The 23,559-nt window shown below is 35.0% G+C and overlaps 1 protein-coding gene across 1 annotated transcript in view; it reads right to left on the bottom strand.

Annotated features, from left to right (window-relative positions):
* Nucleotides 1–21,002, bottom strand: part of bigmax (helix-loop-helix-leucine zipper transcription factor bigmax) — a 28,609-nt gene extending 7,607 nt beyond the window's left edge. Inside the window, exons 1-5 of the mRNA XM_089239283.1 lie at nt 20,848–21,002; nt 19,164–19,323; nt 16,393–16,490; nt 5,074–5,170; nt 2,591–2,690 (exon numbers count right to left, since the gene is read on the bottom strand). Of these exons, the coding sequence (XP_089095409.1) occupies nt 2,591–2,690; nt 5,074–5,170; nt 16,393–16,490; nt 19,164–19,272 (404 nt within the window). The 5' untranslated portion in view covers nt 19,273–19,323; nt 20,848–21,002. The remainder of the gene's footprint in view (nt 1–2,590; nt 2,691–5,073; nt 5,171–16,392; nt 16,491–19,163; nt 19,324–20,847) is intronic.
* Nucleotides 21,003–23,559: the final 2,557 nt, after the last annotated feature.

Here is a 23,559-nt window from a genome sequence, read left to right as displayed (position 1 = left end):
GAAGATGGGTTCCCCTATTTAGTGAAATCGTTTTTTTTACTCATTTGCCAGTAGACACAGAGCATACAATATGTGTCCACTAATAGCATTTTCTTTCCTTGTTGTCACTGGCTCCAGGCCTTGTTTGTTCCCTCAAGTTTTTTCAACATCTTCATTGTCAAGGTATGGCTTAAAAGAGTGACAGTGCATGGTGTCTTGTGAATTTGTATTATATTCAAAAATTTTAAAAATTCATGTGAATAAACAAAAGCCAAGGCTGCCATCCTTACGACCTGCATCTCACCCCTTGCACAAGCCTCTCCTGGGTTACACATTACTTTGGCATATAAGCCGCATCAGTGAAGCAAACCCGAAAATTCGCAACTGGGTTCCTAGCTAGATAAAATGCATCAAACATTAGCTTTCTCCGAGAGTCATTAATATAAAATAGTTTGAGCTTTTCACAGACGAAACACTTTTTTCTAAACTTTTCTACAATTATTATTTCTCTTTATTTCTGATCTAGTACTGCTCCCTTTAGCAGTGCCCTGCGCCACACTGGTGGCATATCCAAAGAGCCATCCCTGTTTAAATGCTGTTACAATATATATATCTCATCATCTATCTATACATTCCCTAAAACTTAAAAAAATGGAATGTACAAAAGTTCCAATATTTAATGCAATACGTCACACAACACTCTATTTACTCTTCAGCTCCAGTACTTAATAAATTAATTTTTATTTCCCATAATAAGTCATTTAATTTTCTCTTATAATTTAACACCAGCTATTAAAAAAAGTAAAAATTTTGTGGCGCAATGTGTGTAGTTGTACTCTTTCAGTAGTTTAGGGGTACCTCGCTACAACAACACTCGATATATCAATAAACCTTTCTATAATTATATCTTTTTGAATTTTTGTAATTACTATTTGTCTAAAGCAAGGTCTGTCATAACAGTACTATTTTGCTGAAGTCCTACCTGGTAAATTTATATGCTTACTCTCGAAAATTTCCAGATATCTTAATTTTGTAAAACTTCCTCTTCTCTTAAGGCCATGTCCCCCCGCAAGGGTGGGGGCTGACAGGGCTCTGGGCCTGGGACAATTGTCATTTTTTGTTTTTCATGCTATAAATCAACTGTACGGGGGCTTGTCAAAAGTCTTGCCTGGGGGGGGGGGGTCTCTGGAATGTGGGTCCATGCTTGAAGCCCCCGAGCCGAGCCTGGAATTTTTCTTAAAAAATTGTATTCTCTTCAAGCAAGGTCGAAACTAAAGGGTGTTGAAAACTTAGGCGGCAGATTTAGGTAGAAACAAAGAACCCTGTTATAAAATTATTAAAAATTATTGAATTTTAAAGTTGTGGGGGGGGGGAAATCATTTTTGCCCCGGGCGGTAAAAATTCCACGTGTAGAGACAGCACTGGTGTAAAGTGGTATTTCCCCAAGTGATCAGTATGAAATTTTTTTTTCAGGAAAAGGTTGGTACAGCAGAAATGGTCTAGGAGAGATACTAGCCTAAAGTAGGTCTTTTTGTTTTACAAAAAAAAATGTTCCTTAAAAAATTCTTGCATTCTCTTCAGGCAGAGCTAAAACTAGAGGGGGTGGGGCAACTGCCTTAGATGGAAACAAAGAATACTGTTATAAAATTATTGAATTTTAAAAGTTGTGTGGCAGCAAAATCATGTTTGCCTGGGCAACAAAAATCCTAGTTAGGTTTTGTCTTCAGGCGTTCATTTAGTCAACTGAAATATTATGTCTGGATCGCTCCATATATGCAGAATTTAATTTATTGTGACACACACTTTTACCCTGAGGCAAAGGAAAGAAGACTGGGAAGATAGAATTGAAAAAAAAGAGGATGTGTGCTCCACAAAAATGCTCATCATAGGTGCCCGAGGCCATACAAATAACCACTGGATACATTAGTTCCAGCAAGATTCGAGACGCATAGGAAGGAAACGGGCAACTTTTTTCGTATTCGATACTTGCAGCAGAAAAAAATCAGAAATCTATAAATTATTATAGATGAATAGATTAATATATAAGGAGATTTTTATTTCGGAATCAATTCTGTTGGTGCTCGAGCACTCCCGGCTCCGATGCCACTGTATAAGTGACAGATTTTGGTTTGGTTCAAGGAACCAAAAATTTAACTCAATCAAAATTTAATACACCAAGCAACTCTTTTTGATGAAAAATATGAAAAGAAGCTCAATACAGTGATATCCAACTCAGGTCAGTAATTTGTTCCAAAATTGACAATGCCGAGGCAAACTTTTCCAATGTTAATGTACCCTCCCTTCAGAAGAGCAGTAAAATTTCAGATTTTTTAAATTGTTTCTTATCTACTCATCTTTTTGGATACAACTCTCTTGGGAAAATAACACAATGTGAAAAGCTTTGTTTAAAATGTTTTGAAAAAATTCATTTTTATAAACCAAGATGATGGAAATGTGGGTTGACGTAAGTCAAGGGGACATAATTTGGGGTATTACTGTACCAAACAATTAAAATAATCACAAATACACATGTAGAATAAGGCATGTAATTTCTAAACGTTTATAGTTTTGTAATTTAATTTACTGAGAAGGGAGGAAAATATATACATACGCTTTCATTATTTGCAATGCAATAACTTCTTTTCTTAGACTGTTCAATTCATCTTCTTGTTTCTTCTTCTGCTGGAGCAAAAACTGTATGTAGTCAATAGCTAATGTATATAAAGAAAAAAGAAAGTTTAAAGATTATTAACGATTATGCCAGGGCCGGACAAATGTCAGGCACCAAGTCGCCATGGCAACTAAGAAATTGGTGCCTAAAATTTTCTTAATGTAGTTACTAAATTGCAGGCTGAAAGCAACATAAAATTTTTGGGATTTATAGCAGCATATCTGCCAACATGAAAGAGAATCTCAATGCCCTGAAAAAAGTAAAAAAAAAAGCACTATTTTTGGATCTTTTCTTTGGGTAAAATTATATTTGGCACATAAAATGTTTTCTGGCACCTAGATTTTTTTTGTGATTTGTCTAGCCCTGGTTTATGCAATATCACAATTATTATATACCATAAAAAAAAACTAAAAATTCAGAAGATAATAATTTTATTATCTTCAATCATACTTTTTTTTATAATATACATAAATATAAAATATTTAGATATACTATTATTCTTAATCAATTGTGATAATTATATCACTTAATGTACATTCCCTTACAACTAACTAATCTACAGCAATTTATGAAAAACTATGTTGTTTCTCCATATGTAATAACTAGGGCTAGGATTTTTATGCTCTAAAAACTTCTAAAAAAATGTAGAAAATATGCATTTGTGCTCTTAAAAAACTATGTATAATATGACAATGAGAAGTGTTGATGGTGTCTAAACTATTTGAACCATTACTTATTTGTACAGACAAAAATTCTTAGTTTTACTAACTAATCCCATTGTGTGTGTGAGCCAAATTTTCCCTCAAGAACTTCCCTTTTGAGCAAGTTTTTCTCTACTAATTCAGAATTAATGTGCTGGCATCTATAGGTAAAAATACCTAGCTGAGTACTGTATTTAGCTTTAGAAAAACACAAAATTAAAAATAAATAAATAGTTCTTTTTATTTGATAAACTCAAAATTTCTCGTAAATGCTAAAAAATTCCTCCCATATTTACTAATTTTTCATATGAGTTACCATCATTCCAATTCAGATGATTAATTTATTTACAGCCACACACCAGTGTCGTTGAAGGGCTAGTATTTTTATGTTCTAGCAATTCAACGTCATTGCTAATTGGTTGAAAAACCTGAATTTCAAGATTTTTTACCAATCAGCAATGACGCTTCATTTTTAATGCATAAAAATCCTAGCCCTAGAGCTCTCATCAGAGGCGGGAACCGCAAAAACCAGTCCGAAGTGGAATTAGAATAGCAAGGAAAAATTTAATTTTTATTGAAAATTGTGAAATATGCAAAATATGCCGTCACGTAAAAATAGCAAAATATGCAAAAAAATAAAAAATATGCAAAGACATAGAAATCCGAGCCCTAGTAATAACTTATGAAACATCACTTAAAACTCTTCCATGCATTTAACACTTGAATACTAATATACTTGCAAAAACATCATAATAATAAAATATAAAGTGCACATAAAATTTATAAGTGATATTATACGTATTTTTTTTCATTTTTATATTCATAAGTTTTTCACAATATTTAAGTGCACTACCAAAGTTGAGCATAATGCAAATAGACGTGTTCCCTCTCTAAAACAATCGACTGCAATTCCCAGAGACAAGAAATTGTTGAATCCAATAGTTTTTACGCTGCTTTTAAAATCCAAGCTGGGACATCTTTAACCTATTTTGTATTTTTTATATCTTCTTTATTGTGAATGTAATTAGGATTATGATTTGTTTTTAAAAGTCAGCATACGAGAAGTCATCAACCACAACTTTCAGATTTCCTATATCATACCAAAGTTTTTAAAAAATTAAGTATTTACTTTTCCTTAGTGGCACCACACATATAGAACACATGGAAGATTAACTTGGAATGTGTGTGTTGAATTAATTTCAATGCTAACTATATATATATTTTTTTTAATGAAAATTAGTTGTATAAAAGTGAAGCTTGACTGCTTTTTTTTTTTTTTTTTTGTTATTTTGCTACATTTAGCTTAGCCCTATATGCTAGAATTGCTATGGTTCAAAAATGCTGGGAACACAAATTTTTATTCAAATAATAATAAAAAAAAAGAAAATGAGGCCCAAACTCTTCATGTATTACAAACATTCAATAAAAAATTCAATATATTTATAAGCATGTTCTGTGATCTAAGTGCAAAACTAAAAAAATAAAAGAACATTGAGAATAACAACAACAATTAACAGTAATTTCAAATTACGATAGATCAGATATTGATGAAAAATTTCACCCCAACTAATGATAAAATTACTTTTAAATACAAGCATAACAAATGAAATTTTCATGCAAGAAAACTGTAAATTGTACTCTTACAAGAGTAAATTGTAAAGAATCAAAGTTTTCAAACTACCTACAAATGAAAGAAAAAAAAAATCATACTGAAACCCTTACATCTTTGAAGAATTGTAGCTTTACTCAATTTATAACTACTGATGCTATCCTGCTGTTGGCAAGTTGGAACCAGGTGTTGGAGATCTTCATATCCTTTCTGAAATTTTATTTTAAATTTTTTTCCTGTGAGAACATGAAACAAGATAAATCTGAATTAAATGCATTAATGAACAGAACTGAGGGTCTCACACCACAAACTAAAAATTGAATTCTCTCAGAGAACCAAAAATGTTGATTTTTGCAAAGATTATTTATATTTAATGAATCATAATGCCATAAATGTTCAGTTTTGAAACTCATTCTAACTTGTATGATAAAAGCAAGTTTATTTAAAACCATGAGAATTGTGAATGCAGAGAGTTCACCTTCTTTCCAATGGATACACTAGTAAATAACCTCATTACAGAGTGCTTTCATTAATTCAACATTCATTATGCACGCACATGGCTGAGTCTGACAGAAAAGTCATCATAGAAAGAGAGATTGTGCCAAAGTCACACAGGACAGTGAGAAATATTGGATACATCTATATTCATTATTACAAACATGCAATGAAAATTAGTTTAATCCATGTCTATTTATACTTTAGAACACACAGAATTAGCTGCTGAAGCCTACAATTTATTTTGATTTGTTTACCTTCTTTATTATGCAAAGGAGGAAAAAATCAGTAACTTTTTGTTTAAAGTCTAATTTATGATAAATTTATCAATTTTTCATTTAACACCTTTAAATTAACGCAGCATTATATTAGTTTCAGAAAGATCATAAAGGTTTTGATGCCATAAATGACATCAAATTCAATCAATGGTTTTGATGTCAAATTTGTGAGCATCAATGAAAAATCTTGAAGAGAGGAATTTTCTTTTTGCAGTTATTTCTTCCAGAGGAAATTGCTTCTCTGGAATTAACTGAAGCCCACCTGAAAATCAGACATGTTTTGGAAAAGTTTCAAATTTAGATTCAACAGAATCACGCATACAATCATCATTCATAAATTTTCAAGTTGGCATCAAAAAACCTACCTTCAGAAATATGAAGAAATAATTTAAAATGTGATGAACTTTGATGAATTTTTATTGTTCAGTTTAATTTTTATGTGAACTAATGAATTGGAGCCCCAGTAGTGAAACTATTTTAGCCCTTTCTAGACACTATTTGCAACTTTATTGAGAACATGTCCCTGCACTGCACTTGAGGCACGGGCCACAACAGTCACTTTACTTATCTAAGTAACATAGCTGTACAATACAAATACAAATACAAATACAACGCCACAACAGGCAAATTGCCCAACGAGGTGGCTGACTTAAGAACATCATGGATCCCCGAGCCCTACCTACTACTGCTACACCCCCCCCCCCGCGGAACCCCCCCAACGAATCGGTACATGCGGGAATGTGCGTGTACGTGTAGTGCAACCTGACGTAAAGTTTGTTTCTGTGTAATGCTTGTTATGTGTAGTGCTGTCATCTGCCCCCAGTTTTACTAACTATGAGTGAAGTGTTATGGTTGAATGATTTACCGTTGTAGGACTGTTGCTCTCTGTGGCGAGACTTTTTAACGGGGAGATCGGCTCGCATTTGCGCCTTGAAGTTGGGAACCACAGAAAACCAACTTCAGCCGAACACCACTGTGGGGTTCGAACCCGGATCCTCGCATCACGAGTCCGGCACTATAACCACTCGACCACCACAGCGGCCGCTCTCGCGGCCGAGTGAGAGCTACAGTGCACTGTAGCTCTCACTCATTTGATCATTTTTGTCGCACCACTGACATTTTCTGCACATGAGGGCTAATTAGACAGGGACCTACAATTTATTGCTGATTCTGAACGCCAGCCTATATTAATAAGAGGTTGGTGCGCTAACTCTTTCGTGTGGGACTCCTTGCGGTAGCTATCTTTTTCTGTGGTCATGTCATCGTTTCTGTTGTACCCGTGTCAGGAAAGTTTCTGACAAGGGCGAATTGGGTGTCAAACTCGTGACACCTCTAAACATCCTTTGATACTTTAGGCGGGTATCATATCGACCTCGGCTACCATGCACTGTAGCTCTCGCTCCATTTAACAGCAATTGCAGGTTGAAAGCACTTTCCTACACACCCTATATCAGTGTTTCCCAAACTTATTCAGCCCATCGCCCCCCTGGAAGAGATGTTAAAAACCCACATATTAAAAAGTTGAAAGATGCAGTGGCAAATTTTCAATTTTTTCGCATAAATGTTTTCCTGAAACATTTCTAGTATAAAAAGGGTTAGAAATTCTAAAATAATTACAATTAAGAAAATTACAGTAAACTTCATTGCAAAACAAAAAAAAATTAAATTTGTGAATTATAAAATTATAAACATATGCATATAACACAAAACATATGCATTTAGTTGCATTTATTGTGGTCAAAGTAATATTCACATCACACAAAAAATATCCATTAATGCGCAAAACTACAATTGTTACTTACTTTTAATAAAAATAATTTTATTATTAATAGATGTTTTCTAAGTGATGATTGTCGCTTGGTTTTACTATGCAGTGTTCTCAAATCCTCACAATTGAATATCTGTAGGTGATTTTGATTTTTGTCGAAAGATTTGTGAGTGCATCGAAAGATTTGTGAGTGCATTGAAACATCTCGCACATGAAAAATGTTCAGCTACATTAGAACCTCTCAATAACGGAGACTCATGGTAGGGACGCCTTAAGAGCATCATGGACCCCCCCCCCCCGTCAAGTGATTTTTCTGAGGCCCTACCTGGGAACTTCTCAAAAAATTCAACTACTTCTCGTTTTTCTGAGCCCCTTCTTTTTTTCAGGAGCCCATGCGTGAAGACGGTACTTACTCACGGGACGAAAATTTCCGCCGCTAACAAGGAGTGTCCGTTAATGGATAGTAAATTAATCAGTCTCAATGGGAGTCCGGAGTCCCGTTGGCATAATTCAAAAAGTGTTTGATAACTGGAGGTGTCCGCTAAAAACAGGGAGTGTCCGTTACGTGAGATTCCTCTGTATATCCCCATAAATTCCAGGCACGGCATTTGCTTTTACGGAAAGAAAAATTAATAGCCATCTTCAAATTTGAACGTCACACCATCTTTTAATGCTATTTCTGCCAAGTTTTCTTGTAAATGTGATAATTGATATTGTTGGAGATTGAAAAGAAAGTTATTTTTTTCATTCAGTACAGATTATTTATTTCATGATTGTAAGGATCTCTTGGGAATAAGTGATGATCAGAGAGGTTACATAAAAAAAAGATATATTATTTTAATCTCCCTCTCCCCATTGTCAACTGCATCTTACACATTCCTGAAACAATTTAAACTACATTTAACATGTGTTACGTACTCCTATGAAATCGCGTATCCAGAAATTTTATTTTATACAAAATTATTCGCACCAACACACGTTGGAGTTGAGTGTTCTACTTTGACATGGAACACGAAAATAAGGTTTAGATGATAAGTTCCAGTGAATGCATAAAACTTCATTAATGATAAAATTCAGCCAATCCTTATTATTCAAGTTCGAACAAAGCCACTTGCAACACGGCTTAATTAGAAATTATACATATATTTATTTAATATGGAATTGATGCAAACTACTCGGTGGTTTTGATTTTATAGTGACTATCTTAGAAATATGCGCACATGGCTATCCAATTAGAATTAGTGTTGTTGTAACGCACTAAATACGCAATCGTGTTCACACTCTCTAAAGCATGGGTCGGCAACCAAATTTACCTGGCAATCTACTGCTTTGACTTTTCCCCTTTGAAGTTTTAAAATTTGATCATTTTTGTCACACCATGGTCATTTTCTGCACACGAGGGCTAATTAGACCGGGACCTACAATTTATCGCCGATTCCGAACGGCAGGCTTATTTTTTATACTCATCGAGAGGTTGGTGCTCTAACCCCTCGATGAAGGACTCCCTGCGGTAGTAATTTTTTGCTGTGGTCAAGTCGCCATTTTTTGTTGTCCCCCTGTGTCAGGGAAGTATTTCTGACAAGGACGAACCGGGTATCGAACTCGCAACACCTCTAAACATCCTTTGGTACTTTAGGCGAGTATCTTATCGACTTGGGCTACCACGCCCGTTTCAAAATTTAATCATTAAAATAAATTTGAAAAATTTAAAAATTTATAATTTTTTGAAATTACCGATCTTGGGAGCTCGTGAGACATTAGTTGGTGTTTTTGGTTTGTTAAACAAGTAACTTCTGAAACAAACTCGAACGCGAGTATTTTTTGTTATATTACCTTATTTTTTCTGTCATGTTATTTCGGGTGTGAACGGTTCCTTAGGAGAAAATGAAGTTTCTCACCAAGGAAGATAATGAATGAATAAAAAAGAGAAATCTGATATTTTATTTAGATAATTTCCTATACAAAACATTTTATCTGCATTATATTCGCTGGGTAAACAAAATATTTGGACTCAAGTCACAGAGGCCCTAATTCCTGCCTTGCCCAGGACCTCTTCGTGTCTAAGTCGGACTCCGGCTAGCTGCCATTTATTTTTCAAATCGCCAGAGTTACTGCGATATTATATCGGTCCATATTTTAAAAAAATGTAATTTTACATTATTTCAAGCGCAGGTGTCTCTCACTTCTTTCTTGATTAAAACTGACAAGCATCGGGGGACTACAATTGACTCTCTCCCTCTTTGGTTTCTTCTACATATAATTCTGAATGACAATCATTCTAAATATTTACCATTGTTTTATGAATATATCTGAAAGCTCGTTAGATTGCAATGAAATTCAACCCTTTCAGCTCAAACATATTAAAAGAAAAAAAATTCGGATGAAACCACGCTAATTAAACGTAAAAACACAATAAAAAATACTTTCAGAGGGATATGACTGATAATATAATTATATATCCCTAAGTAATACTATCAATATAGAGCACAAAAAACCAACGATGTTCACTAAAAACACCTGGAAATTCATTGGTGTTTATTTCCGTGTATTTTTAACGAATATTGATGGTGTTTTGCGTTCTACATTGCTAAAAAGGTAATTTCATCACACTATTAATATACTACGATGCTTAAGAATGAGTAGATTTTGAATTGAGTAAAATCACTCTTGAAAGGTCGTATGACAATGCATAGTTTTCTTTCAAGGAAAAACACTACATAAGTCACTGTAAAAACAAAATTCAAGTCAAAAAGATAAATTTTAATAAATTTTCTACTAAACCGACACCATTGAGAGAAGAAATTTCTATCATCCGATGCTGAAGGAGAGTGTATACCCCCCTCCCCCCCATATTCTTCGCAATATTCGAACGAGAAACGATGCTTGTTTGCAGAGATAGTACCAAAATTTCCCTTTTATCCTTATTGTCATAATCAGTGCGGTTACAGATAGTGCTCTTAATAAGCATTAATAGATAGTATAGGCACCGAAACCTAGGAGCTGAGGCCCTTTGCGCCCCCCCCCCTCCCTCAATAAAAATTTTAAGGGGTACTGAGGCCCCCCCCGCAATTAATTTCTAAAAATAAAATGCAATGCACGTTCTCTCTGTCCTGCGTACACGCTTGTCTCGTGTATACAGGACGACAAGCAACTTCATGCCTTTCCCCCTCCCAGTGGCGTCTGAGCCAGGGGTGCTGTGCTTCGAGCACCCACAGAAGTTTGTAGAATGGGTCTGAGCACCCACAGAATTGATTCAAAAATCGAAATTTCCTACATGTATCTCAAGACGGGCACCCACAGGTTCGAAACACTTCGGACGCCCTGCCCCCTCCAATATTTTTTTCATGTCGGCACCTCTGATAGATAGTACTGCCCAAGTGTTTTACATAAGTCATGAAAATCTGTCAATATAAGAGGATTTAGTAACATCAAAATTTTGATGAAAAAAAATACATTATTGTACTTATGGCGTGGATTCAACAAACATCTCTTCCGCATAACATTCATTTCTTTTCGGACACCATCAAAATTACAAATAGAAACACAAAGGCCCCAAGAGGCAAATTGTCCAACGAGGTGGCTGAAGCTGATATGCATGTTTGAACCATGAAATGGAGGTCCATCCTTCAGTGCCGTCTTAATGCATGGGCCTACCCGGGCCTCACAAAAGTGAGATTTGGTTGAAATTTTCTATAATTTACGTGGTAGGGCCTCAGAAAAACCACTTGGCCCGGGGGCCCATGGTGCAGACGGCCCTGCCATCTGTTGTGTAACAAACACTTTAGGTATGTGACTTTTTTTGCACGAAAATTCAAGACTGCTCATCTGTAATTCATAATTTGGTACTTCCACACACGTTATCTTTGGGTTTAAGTAATTCAGGAACTTGAACGAATACATTACAAAAATTTTCTATTACGGCAGTTCCTCAAAGTGAGCATCTGGGTTCCTAGTGGTGTCGTGATGAGCTGTTGACCATTGATGTTTGTGTCTGTTCCCAAGCGGTTCTTTTATTTAAAAAAAACCAGAAAGCAAAAAAGCAATAGCCGTAGGTGAATGAACAGGGATGCTAAAATCATGCCCTCCACCTTGCTGCAGGGTCCCGAAGCTAGGCTCTTTGGTGGGCCACAATCTGTATTGAATTTATAAGGTGAAAAAATAATAATAACGAGAATCGTCTCGGGCCCTGAAACCAGAACACAGATATCAGCTGCATTTTTTTGGGGGACGATAGCTCCAATAATGAATAGTCATTAGCAAAATCAGTCATTCCCAGATGGTGTTGAAATCTGCGACAGAAGGCTTTATTGATCAATTACAGCAGATGAAACAAGTACAACTACTGTGTGCAAATATTAGTTTTTTTTTCGCCCATAGGCACGGATATTTACGAAGGCTTTCTTCGGAAAAGGATCCCAGTTTTCGAAAACTTATTTTTTCCTCTCGTCCTCCCATCGCCCCCTTATGCTCATTCGTAGCCCCCCCCCCAATCGTGTCTGTAGCTAGTATCGCCCCCTTGAATAGTCCCATCGCCCCCCGGGGGCGATATTGCCCACTTTGGGAAACACTGCCCTATATAATAGATGAGTTTTTTTTCTTCTTGGTTAATATATATCTTATTTCATGTTTATATACTTAGGCAGTAAAATTTTTCTTTCATAATTTGAATCAAATAAAGAGTAGGGAAAAACATTGATTTTGAACTCTCTTCTTTCATTTTCAAAATACAAAAAAAAAATCATTTTTTACAGAAAGCAATATTTTGCAACAATAAGATGAAATACATTCTAGTCAGACAAAGTGAAACTCAGATATCACCCACCTAAGATATATTAATGATCAGTGCCAAAAGAAATCTGATGCCGAGTGTTAAAAAATTAAAAAACTATTTTATCAAATTCATTGGTGCATGAAATGTTCATCTTATGGACTATATACCTTCCAGGATTACTATTGTGAACTGCATATATATATATATACAAGCCAAAATACTTCTTTGAGAACTTAACGTGAATGATAAAACTTAGATGAAATCAATTTAAGTACTTTTCTTTTTGGTATAAATGTTTATTCTGTACAGGGGCCATTCAAGTATTACTTAAGCAGAATTTTGGCCATTTTTTTACTCCCCTGTCAGCAAAAATAAGCAAAGCACTAACTCTCCCTTTCTCAGCAAAATTAAGCAAGCTGACCCAATGCCTCCTAGACTGGTACTGGTCCTTATCTAGGAGACTCTGCTGACCCCAACAAGAATGGGCAAGAGCATGGGGGGGCTTCTGCCTTCTCAAAAAGGGGCCATTCAAGTATTTCAAGTATTATGTCAGCATTGGGGCGGGGGTCAGATTTGCTGACTTTTGGTGATGTGAGAGGGAAGAGTTTGAATGATGCTTATGCCATCAACCATGAAAGTCCTCTAGCACAGTGGTGCTCAAACTTTTTGAAGCGCGACCCCCTTTGACTGGAATATTTATCAGCGGCCGCTACATAGGCTGACCATATGTCCCGGTTTACAGGATATTTTGATTTTATTACCAGTAAACGTGCTATCCTGAAAGCCCTTTTCGGAACGTTTGTTCCAATTTTAATTAGCCGATATTGACTTCCAAAAATATTTAGTTTTTTTAAATATCATAAATATTTACTTTGTTCTTTGTGTACTTAGTGTCCCATATACAAAATGGAAGTGTAGTGAGCTGTATTGTCCTTGATTTTCATATACAAGGTGATTAAGAAAGAATCATCTGATTTCAAAATGATTCTACACTTGCAATCAACCATTAAAAAAAATTGTTCATAATAAAATATTAGTAGACACATTTCCCCCAGTATATTCACATATTACTTATCCTTCTATTGTGTTTTTAATTTTTAAGAAATATACAATTTTGAAATCGGGTGATTCTCCCACGTTCTTTTTTTTTTCACAAACACATTGCACATTTGTGATTCTGGCATGATGGATCCAATATATTGATTATTGTACAAGTAGAATTTGATAAAATCACATTGTATGATACATGCTAATTAGCTCAGCTGAATAAAGCCATGCTTTAGTTCTGACATATTTTTAAATAAAAATGAATTTCTTATTTGGAAGTTTTTATTTTGGAGAATCTCTCGCGACCCCTTTAGTTCATTGACACGACCCCCGGTTTGTGTACCACTGCTCTAATACAAATACAACGCCACAACAGGCAAAATGCCCAACGAGGTGGCTGAGAAAAAGATGCCCATAGCAAATATGGATGTCATATATTTCAAAAATACAGCAACCCAATTAAAAATATCAATAAATTTTACTGATTTATAAAAATAAATTTAGAAATTAAAAAACTCACCACCCACTCCTTTCTAAGACCTCTGTAGACCCCCATCCTGTCTTATTTAAGGAGGGGAGGGGTGTCAACTAAGCTGTTTTGTGTCAACTCCACGCATATCATGCACTGTCCTTGAGTGATTTGCTGGACTCTCGTACATAACCAGACACATACTCTTTGAACTGGGGAAAGGTGGTTCACAGAGGATGTGCATGGTGATTGAGGGTCTACATTCGTCCTGCCCCTAATACCAATGATACAATTTTTTGTGAATGGCGGATTGCCCCCCCCCCCCCCCCATCTATGGTTCTGTCTCATATATACAGGAAAGCAAGCTGCAATAATTTACGAGACAAGAAAGAAAACTACTACTACTGAAAATAATTTTCTTGTATGATTGGAAAGCTGTGGTCACCACTTATTTGTGGATAGGGGAGATATTAAAAAGTTTGGTTTATTTATTTACTATTCCTCTGAAGCCATGCATGTTGTGTGCCCACCTTGTGCTGAGAAAAAAAATTGGTAATCGCCGGTTAGTCAAGACCAGACATATCAAAATAATTTTATTAATCGCATTGATAGCTAAAGGAATTACTATACTCCAAATCAGCGTTATCCGAAAGAAAATTTTTGAAGGGCAATTTCATTCCTCCCCAAAATTTTAAAGGGTAATTTTGTAAAATGAGGGGTATTTTTTTGTGAAAAACAGTAATACTATATTAAAGAAATACAAGTACTTCAAATTTAAAAGAATATTTTCACTCCTCTATGATATTTGGAGGGGTAAGATTGAATTTTGATGAGTGAATCACACATCTAGATGCATATTGGCAAACACTGCTCCAAATTATTCAAATGGTTGTTTTTAAGCAAACGATTTTGCCATTGATTGATTAATCTCTGGAATTCAGGAAAATCATGATGAAAGCCCAATGATCAGTAGTTTGCACCAACTAGCAACAGCGATGTATACCACCCCATTAATTAATGCTCAAAACATTAATTAATACACTTAAATCACAAGCTAAAAATATTGTGATCAGTCTATAAATCATGTGAAAAATGATCCGGTGCATTCATAGCAAAGTTCACTACTGCAGTGTCAGATGGCGGTGGTCAGACTCACTATGTATATTATTGGAGGGCAATCCCAATCAGGGGCACACACAGAATAGACCTTTGGAGGGAGCACAAAAAGCTTACGTGGGGGGAAATGAATTTATTAAAAGAGTATTTTTGATTTATTAGCCTTGAAATAGCATTGAAATCAACAGAAATTGATTATAATAACATATAAAGGTGTTTTCTTATGGAATTTTAATTTTTTTACAAAAATATTTTGCATCAGGAATAAATTTCTGATCATCTGGATGAGGGGTTTGGCACAGGAGGATCGTGCCCCCCTCCCCCGCATATGCCTCTGTTCCCCAATATCCCAACATGAGTTAAGAGGTCGGGGGGGGGGGCAAGCTGATGAGATTTTGCTGATGGGGGGGGGGGGGGGTCAAAAATGACTAAAAATCTGCCGACATACTCGAATGGCCCCAAAATATAAAAAGTAATATTGGGAAAAAAATACTGAAGAAAACTATATATATATTGTTTTAATCAATTTCTGTCAATTTAAAATGTTTTTCTGAAAGCTAGTAACCTAGAACTTCTCTGGAAGAGATTCACCCTGTGCCGCTCCCCACAAGGGAAAACTTCAAAACACCCTCATCACCTAAATTTGCCATCCCCACATATAACTTTCTTGCCCCCCCCCCCCCCGGCTAACCTTGACCTTGCTATAAGCAATACCTGTAAAACTTAGCATCACGAAGCCCTAAGGTCAAGGGATGTTCTGGGGCCTTTCTACCCAATTGCAAGTTCGAGAAGGATAAGGCATTCTAATTTACATTCATACATACTTTCAGAGAAATCATTGATTATTTTCTAATTTCATATCCTACCACTTACATAATGATTATTCAACCCCTAAGGTGCTCACATGATACTTGAATGCCTCCATAACCATCATTAATTTGTAGAAAATTGCAATCCTTTGCCTGATATTAACAAAATAAAGAACCATTGCTAAAACTAAATAGCAAGATAAAAATTGCTTGCTAGATGCTTTTAGAGCATTGGTTCTTTTTTTGGTCTCTTTATTAATATTAGTTCCCTTGTTAGCATGTTGAAACTGGAAGAGGGCAAAAGATAAGTAGGCTTAGTAGATGGCAGTACATTTTTCTTTCATCATCAAACACATCCTTCATTTCCCCCCCCCCCCTTCCCATGTGCGATCCACTGTTTCTCTCTGATATTTATAGTAGAAAGCACATTTATGTGTGGAGAAAAATCACTAACAAGAGTATAGGAAGAATAAGGTGAGAAAAGAAACTGCTGTTGTTCATCTGGTTAAACTGAAGCTTCAGAATGATGAGAAAAGAGGTAAAGAAAACACTGAGCTGGAATGTATTTCTTCCATTTGCATTGGGATGAGATATCTCGTCCCTGATCGTTAAAGGGTTAAACTGAATAGATTTAACCCCTTCACACACAGGCCTTATGTATTAACATTTATCACTATACTTTAATTGCATCTCTTCTTTTTTGCTCAGCTTGAGTATGAGCTTCTCTTCTTCTCTCCTTATAACTCAAGGTTGATTTTTGATCACTATCTTCATCATCTAAGGGAAAAAAAAAATTAAAAACATTAAGTGGCAACTACAATATCAAAAATTAAATTTTTAAATTTTTTTTTTAAATTAACCCTCTCACTAATATTGATAAGATGTCTCTATAACAAAATATGTCAAACCTTGGTGCATTTCATTTCAACATTGATGGGATATCTTTGCCTCTTTAACCCCTTTGCATCCTCCCACTAAGTTTGTTATCTTTTCATAAGTATTATCATGCATCAACAGCGAAACAGGTTTCTACATACAAGTCAATTATTCCATGTTTGGTTATAATGGGATCTTACAAATTTAAGGATTATTCTGTGTCTGCATGGAAATGGGTAAAAACCTCTTATTTCAGCAATGTGCACAGGTATTTTATATAAAAAGCTTGTTTTTCGCTCAACCGAACATTCTGTCCTATCCTCTTACCTTGCACTTGCTGAAAATTGGAAGCCTTCTTTATGATGAAAAAAATGGAATTTTGAAAAGGGTTTAGTGATTTGGACTGTGACATTTCCAACGTTGAGCAATGAAATAAATTGTGCTAGTGAAAGGTTTTTTCAGACCTACATATAATATATGATCAAGTTTTGTATGTATCCAAAGATTTTCTGAATAACTAGCTTTTTTATGTTGGCCTGTGTATAATTTTGCACACTCTCTCTCTCTCTGATTGGCTGGTGTTTTTCAAATGAGTCACATTTTAATTTGCAGATTTTAATCTGAGACAGGGTGGGTATGTAAATAACATGTAGTATAAAAAAACTTTACTTGACTCAATTACACATCATTTTTACAGCAGTGGTGTGGCTTTTATTAATGAAAACAGGCAACATTAGATGCAATAAATATCTCCCATCAAGATACCTGTGCTGCCATAGAAGTTTAGCATTATATACTGAAGGAACTCAAAGTATTTTTGATGGCTGCTTTGATGCCAAGCCTTTTCCCAGCCAAAAAATTGTCTTAATTCTAAAAAAAATTCAGTAGAACCTCTCATTAACCCTTTAAGCGGTTTTTAAAATTTCCCTGTGATACCTGTCGCAGAGGAAATCACTAAACCTTCTAGAAAAATTGCCACACTTATTTTCAAGAAGAATATTTATTTCTGATCCCCTCCCCGCAACCAAAAACAATAATAATAAAAACAAAATTAGCTGAAAAATACAAAAACCGACTTTCTTCCTTCTTTCACACTGATCACAACTCGGGTGTACCGCCATGGGCAATTTACTACCTAGTGAGTTGTGCCAGAAGTGTAAGTGCGTGTACCTAACAGTCTGAGTGTGTATCTAGTGTTTTGTCTGATTTCAGAAGTGAAGTGTAATGATTGAATATTTGTACTGTTTGTAGGCCTGTATGGGATACTGAGATTGGCTCATATTTGCACCTCGAAGGTGGGAACCACAGATTTCAAAATTGAATAAAAGTGAATTTACAGGAAGATGGGATACTGAAGATCTTTTTTATATTACACTATGTCCACAACCAACACCAGTTCAAGTAAAGTTCATTGGTGTTCCCATCCATTTGTAATTTTTTCAACTCATTTCTGTGTCTGATATATGCAGATAGAAAATATAAGCTCATAGAATATCCAGATTGTTCACTTTGATGCCATAGTATACCGCCACGGGACACTTTTCCTTGGGGGCCTTCTTGAAGAGTTATTATTATGCACAATAAGTTTAAATTTTTGTGCCCCCCCCCCCTCATTTGGCTCAGGGCCCGGTTGCCCCAGCCTAGTTATGGGCCTGATGCTAACAGTCTTGCGTCTTGCACTGAAAGAATGTGTGCCCTGAAAACATAGAAAATGCAGATGAAAAAGAAAGGGGAAAAAAAGAGCCTATTAGCTGAATCTTTCATCTTACATGAAATGGTTCAAAAAAGTTTAGAAATAGAAGTGGAGATACATCTGAAAAAATATACTGAGATGGACCTGGGTCAATTCGGCTTCCGATGCAAAAAAAAAACAATAAGAATAATCTTGAGCCCATCATCTCAGCCCTTGTGGGGAGCACCCACAAGTTTAAAACACTTCAGTTCCCCTAAAATTGAATTCTCTCCACTTAAACTGAGCTTTTAGATTCTAGCACCATGCATAAATCAGAGACAGACAGGGAATGAAACATATATGACATAGTACATATAAAATGAGAAATCAATCTGCAACCGAAAATTCATATTGAAAAGAAATAGGCTATTAAGTATAATGAACTATATAATGCAAAATAAAATGTTAGTGAACTATATAATGCAAAACACAGTCTACGGATATTTTCTTATACATATTATATGTGATATTTTTAATTCGATAAAGTAATAGTCACAGTTTTAAATTCCCAATCTACAAAACTATATACAGCCCTTTAGACAAAGACAAGTATAGGAAAAAGCTTTTGAGGGAAGAACACACCAAATTATTTTTATTTACTCACACAAAAAGTTCACAGGGTTTTCTCTCTTATCTAAAAAAGGTACACACTCGATATAACAATAGCAGTAAAAGCATAGTGTTTTGTATTTCTTCCATACAGCTTTTGACATAATATAACATAAAAAAACATTCAATTAATATGTATGGGTTACTGTGTATTTCAATTCATATGGAAAAAATATACAAGGAATTGTGAGACACAATAAATTAGTTTAATTCGTATGTAGCGAATCTTTTACCTGTGTTTTGTGCAGATGAGGATGTTAACAGGTCAAGTGAACCAGTTGAAGATGTACGAGAAAATGAAAAGGCACCAAGACCAAGCGAAGATGGACTAGAAGCATTCATATTGCTTATTTCTTACACTATACATCCCCCAACAATAGACCTACAGCAAAACTGAAAAATTCAATAAAAGAAATTAGTCATATAATCAAAACTTTCGTTATTCATTTAAAGGTTATCCTTGGTCACATTCCTGGTGATGTTCATCAGTTGTTTACTATCAGATTTTCTCTACATTTTTCCATGTCCACAGATTAAACAAAATATATATTAATTCTGTCACGTTTCATTTCTCTTTTGCTGAAACTACATGATATTTATTTTAATGTGCAAATTATTTCATTTTCTTTAGCAATGAAAAAATTAACTTCTTGGCAAACAAAAAAAATAGTAAACAGTGAAAACTGAAACTGCTGACATAAAATTATAACTACTGAAAGGGCGCGATAGCCCAGGTCAATAAGATACTTGCCTAAAGTACCAAAGGATGTTTAGAGGTGCCGCGAGTTCGATACCCGGTTTGTCCTTGTGAGAAAACTTTCCTGACAGGGGTACAAAAAAAAAAAAGGCGGCACCAACCTCTCGATGAGTATAAAAGACAAGCCTGCCGTTCTGAATTGGAGAAAAATTGTAGGTCCCGGTCTAATTAGCCCAGTGTGCAGAAAATGACTGTGGTGCGACAAAAATGATCAAATGAACTACCGAAAACATTAAATACAAAAACATTTATGTATTATTTTATAACTGCAAGCTTTGAAATTAGCAAGATTTATTTTGACTTAATTAATAAATTAAGCCAAATAAAAAACTCTCAAAATTATTTGAATGAAATAACCGGGTCTCTAAGAAATATTGCAAAGGGGATGTGACCAAGTATAACCATCAAGTAATAAATTTTAGACTTGATGGTGGATGGTTATCAAAACAAGATAACCTCATCAAATTGTGATCACCAACATCAAAAAGAAGATTTTTAAAGGAAAATAGACTTGGTTTATTCAGAAAAAGAAAAATTTGTTCTGAATTGTTTAATTTTTTTGTATAATAATTGAACTTGAATTAACATGATGTTGTAATATGTAATATTTGTTGAAACAGCTTCAATAAAAAGATTAACATGAAAAAATAGAAACCAAATCTGACTGTCACTAAATTAAGAAATCTCCTTGAAATCGCGGAAAGGTCTCTTCTTCCCCCCCCCCCCATCTAATTTCAACCTTATCACATTTCTGTACTTGAAATTTTTAAAGACGTTTAGCTAAGCAGTACATACGACAATCAACTTGATTGAAACAAACATCATCGTTGAGAATATAGAAACCAGAAAATTTTCATCATTTCTGGTTCAAAACATGAAAAAATACCAAAACGGTGATATATCATGGAACACCATATATCACAAAACGAAAAACTTAATGAAATATTCAACTTTATAAGTATAATAAGTTTCTATTAGAAGTTTGTTCAGAAGAAGATTAATTGTTGAGGAACCTTAAAAGATAATTTGAATAACAATAATTTGTTTACTATTGGAAGAAGAAAAAAAATTTCACTCATACGCAGTCTTGTCTTCCAGTGTTACAAGTAGTAGGAAGAGTAAAAATGATCATAAATATGTACAACAAATTGTGTGTATACCTTCTAAAGTAGATGGAAAAACAGTTGAGGATTCATAAAGTACAAAATAAGCACCAAAATAGACAAACACCAAAAAAGAAAACACTAATAAATCTGACTTTAATCTGTTCACATGTCTACTTCATCATTGAAGGCTGGTTAACCACTTCGACGTCATAATCAGGCTGACCATAATTGCTCGAGAAAAATACGGGAAATTGTTCGGGGGGGGGGGGGATACGGAACACTGCCAATTATCACCAAAAGTAAACAAAGTCGTTATCTCATCATCGAGCTTATATTAATTTGAGCATTATTTTTTTAATATAAGCTCGATGTAACTCATGCTTTAAGTCCCAGAAAAGTCACTAATCCCATGAAGGAAAGAACAACAGGAGGTGACGTGACCAGCGCGTCCGTTGAGAAAGCATGGGGGAATCAGGGTTGCCAGATGAAGCCATTGATCGCTCTATTAAAGGGAACAAGTAAACCCAAACAAACCGTGGCTTCCCATGCTTTCCTATGAGAAACATCACCGTTTTTAAAAAACATTTAAAAATTTACTGTTCACTTTAGGATCTCGATTTTTTCCCCTCAAATTCTGTGGATATATTTATACAATTGAACGAGAGCTTTTACAATTTTAGTTGTTATTTGTTTTCGAATAATAACTTCAACAACATATAAACTTTTGTAAAAATAACCAAAATTTACCCATATCTTGTGCCACGAAATTTCTTTTCAGCATTTTAATTCTAAAAAAATTCTGCCAAAGCATGTAACACCTCAGTGCTGAGAGAGAGACAATGTTTAAAGACACACAAATGCAAAATATTAGCATATATATGTCTTTCAGCTGTTTATATTAAAATATTGTAGAAATACAGGCAGAAAAAATATTGTAGAACTACAGTACAGGTAGAACAAAAACTCGAATACAGACAATTTTAAATGTGACAGTTTCGAATTTAAATTATTCAATTCGAAACTGTGGTTTTTTGTAAAATTTTCGTACATATACCACTTTAAAAGCAAAGTAATCGGTACAAAATGAAGAGGAAGAAAAAAACAGCCCAAGTGATTATTTTCCTAAATACTATAGGCCAGAGAGATGACTCATCGTTGCTCGTAAAAAAAGTTTTTATTTTTAATTTTTTTTTTCCCTCAATACTATATCCACATAGCGGAAGGTTCGGATGGACGGCGTATATTTCAGTAAAGCGTGTTCAAGAATATCAGAGTGCAACGGAAGAAGGGTGGCAAAATTTGTACAGCCTACAGGCAGCAAAACCACCAACACACGGAGGACGTTCGAGCATTTCCAGTACTTTGAGGCACGGGAACGGCAAAATGCTGTTTGCCCCGTGTGGCTGAATCATGTTTGTCCCGGGTGGCAAAAGTGGTGGCTAGCTACGGCCCGGTCAGAAGGTGCTTGAGCACCTCAGAATTGATTCAGAAATCAAAATTCCTCATGTAAAGCTTAAGACGAGCGCCCATGGGCCTGAAACACTTTCAAAATGCCCCGGATCTATCATAATAATGAACGAAACAAAAAGGCAAAATAAACAGTTAAAAGAAAAAATTATGAAAATTGCATTTTATTGGAGCTTCATATTATTTTAATTAATCATATTCCCATAGACATTAATGGAATAGATCGAATTTTCAAAATAAATTGAAGGCATTGAACTAAAAACTTATGAGACGAGTTGAGAGTGAAAAATGATCTTCCCCTTTCAAAAATTAATTAAAAATACAGTATAACAACCCCTTTTTATATATAAATAATAATAGAATTTTATGAATCTGAGGACGCATTAAACAGTCATGGTACTTAAATTTATTTAGTTATAAATATTTTAAAAGAATTCGATCTGGCAAAACTAGGGTGACCATACGTCCCGTGTTTCCCGGGACAGTCCCAATATTTTCTGTATTTTTGGTCGTTCCGACTTTTTCGCAAAACTGTCCCGGTTTTTCCCGTATTTTACACGACGCCTACTTGAATTTTCATTCTTTATTGAAGTCAAAGATTGAAATTATTTTTAAACTAATAAACTATATTATGATAATTACAACTATAAATGAGAATATTTATCTCCCACATTTGTCTTGGTGAACGTTTTTTTCGTGAAATTCATTTTAATCCACTGCAATTTGCAGTAACGTTTCATTTCCCGCCATTGTGATTTTATAGTAATTTTAACAATATTGGCAACTTTGCTCGGTTTTGGCACAATTTTTGGCGATAATTGGCGATGTCCCGTATTTGGAATCTCAATGTCCCGTATTTCTCTCGAGGAAATATGGTCAGCCTAAGCAAAACACGTGTTAAGTATAGGGAAAAGAGCGGTTTGTTTGGGCTTACTTGTCACCCCATAGGGTTGCCACAACGGCTTCAATTTTCGTTCCTGATGTCACCTCCTTGTATTTTTTCCTCCATGCACTAATCCCGAGAAATGACAAATGTGTCAGATCAATGTGACCATATGTCCTGCATTTCCCGGGACAGTCCCGATTTTTTCTGTTTTCCTGAATGTCCTGGTTTTTTACGTATTTTCAATGAAGCCAACTTGACCTTCTATTCTTCATTTTATTCTTTCAATAAGCAACGATTAAAATTATCTTCCCAACTCAGAAATTACATTGCGATAATTACGAATACAAATAAGAATATTCATCGCACATATTCACCATGTTTTTTATTTTAATTCACTGAAACTTGAAATAGCG

The sequence above is a fragment of the Pholcus phalangioides genome, unplaced genomic scaffold (assembly GCF_987345545.1).
Source record: "Pholcus phalangioides strain wild (caught in Gottingen) unplaced genomic scaffold, Ppha-v1.0 ptg000011l_1, whole genome shotgun sequence".
Lineage (NCBI taxonomy): Eukaryota > Metazoa > Arthropoda > Arachnida > Araneae > Pholcidae > Pholcus > Pholcus phalangioides.
This window is presented reverse-complemented; position numbering and strand designations above follow the sequence as displayed.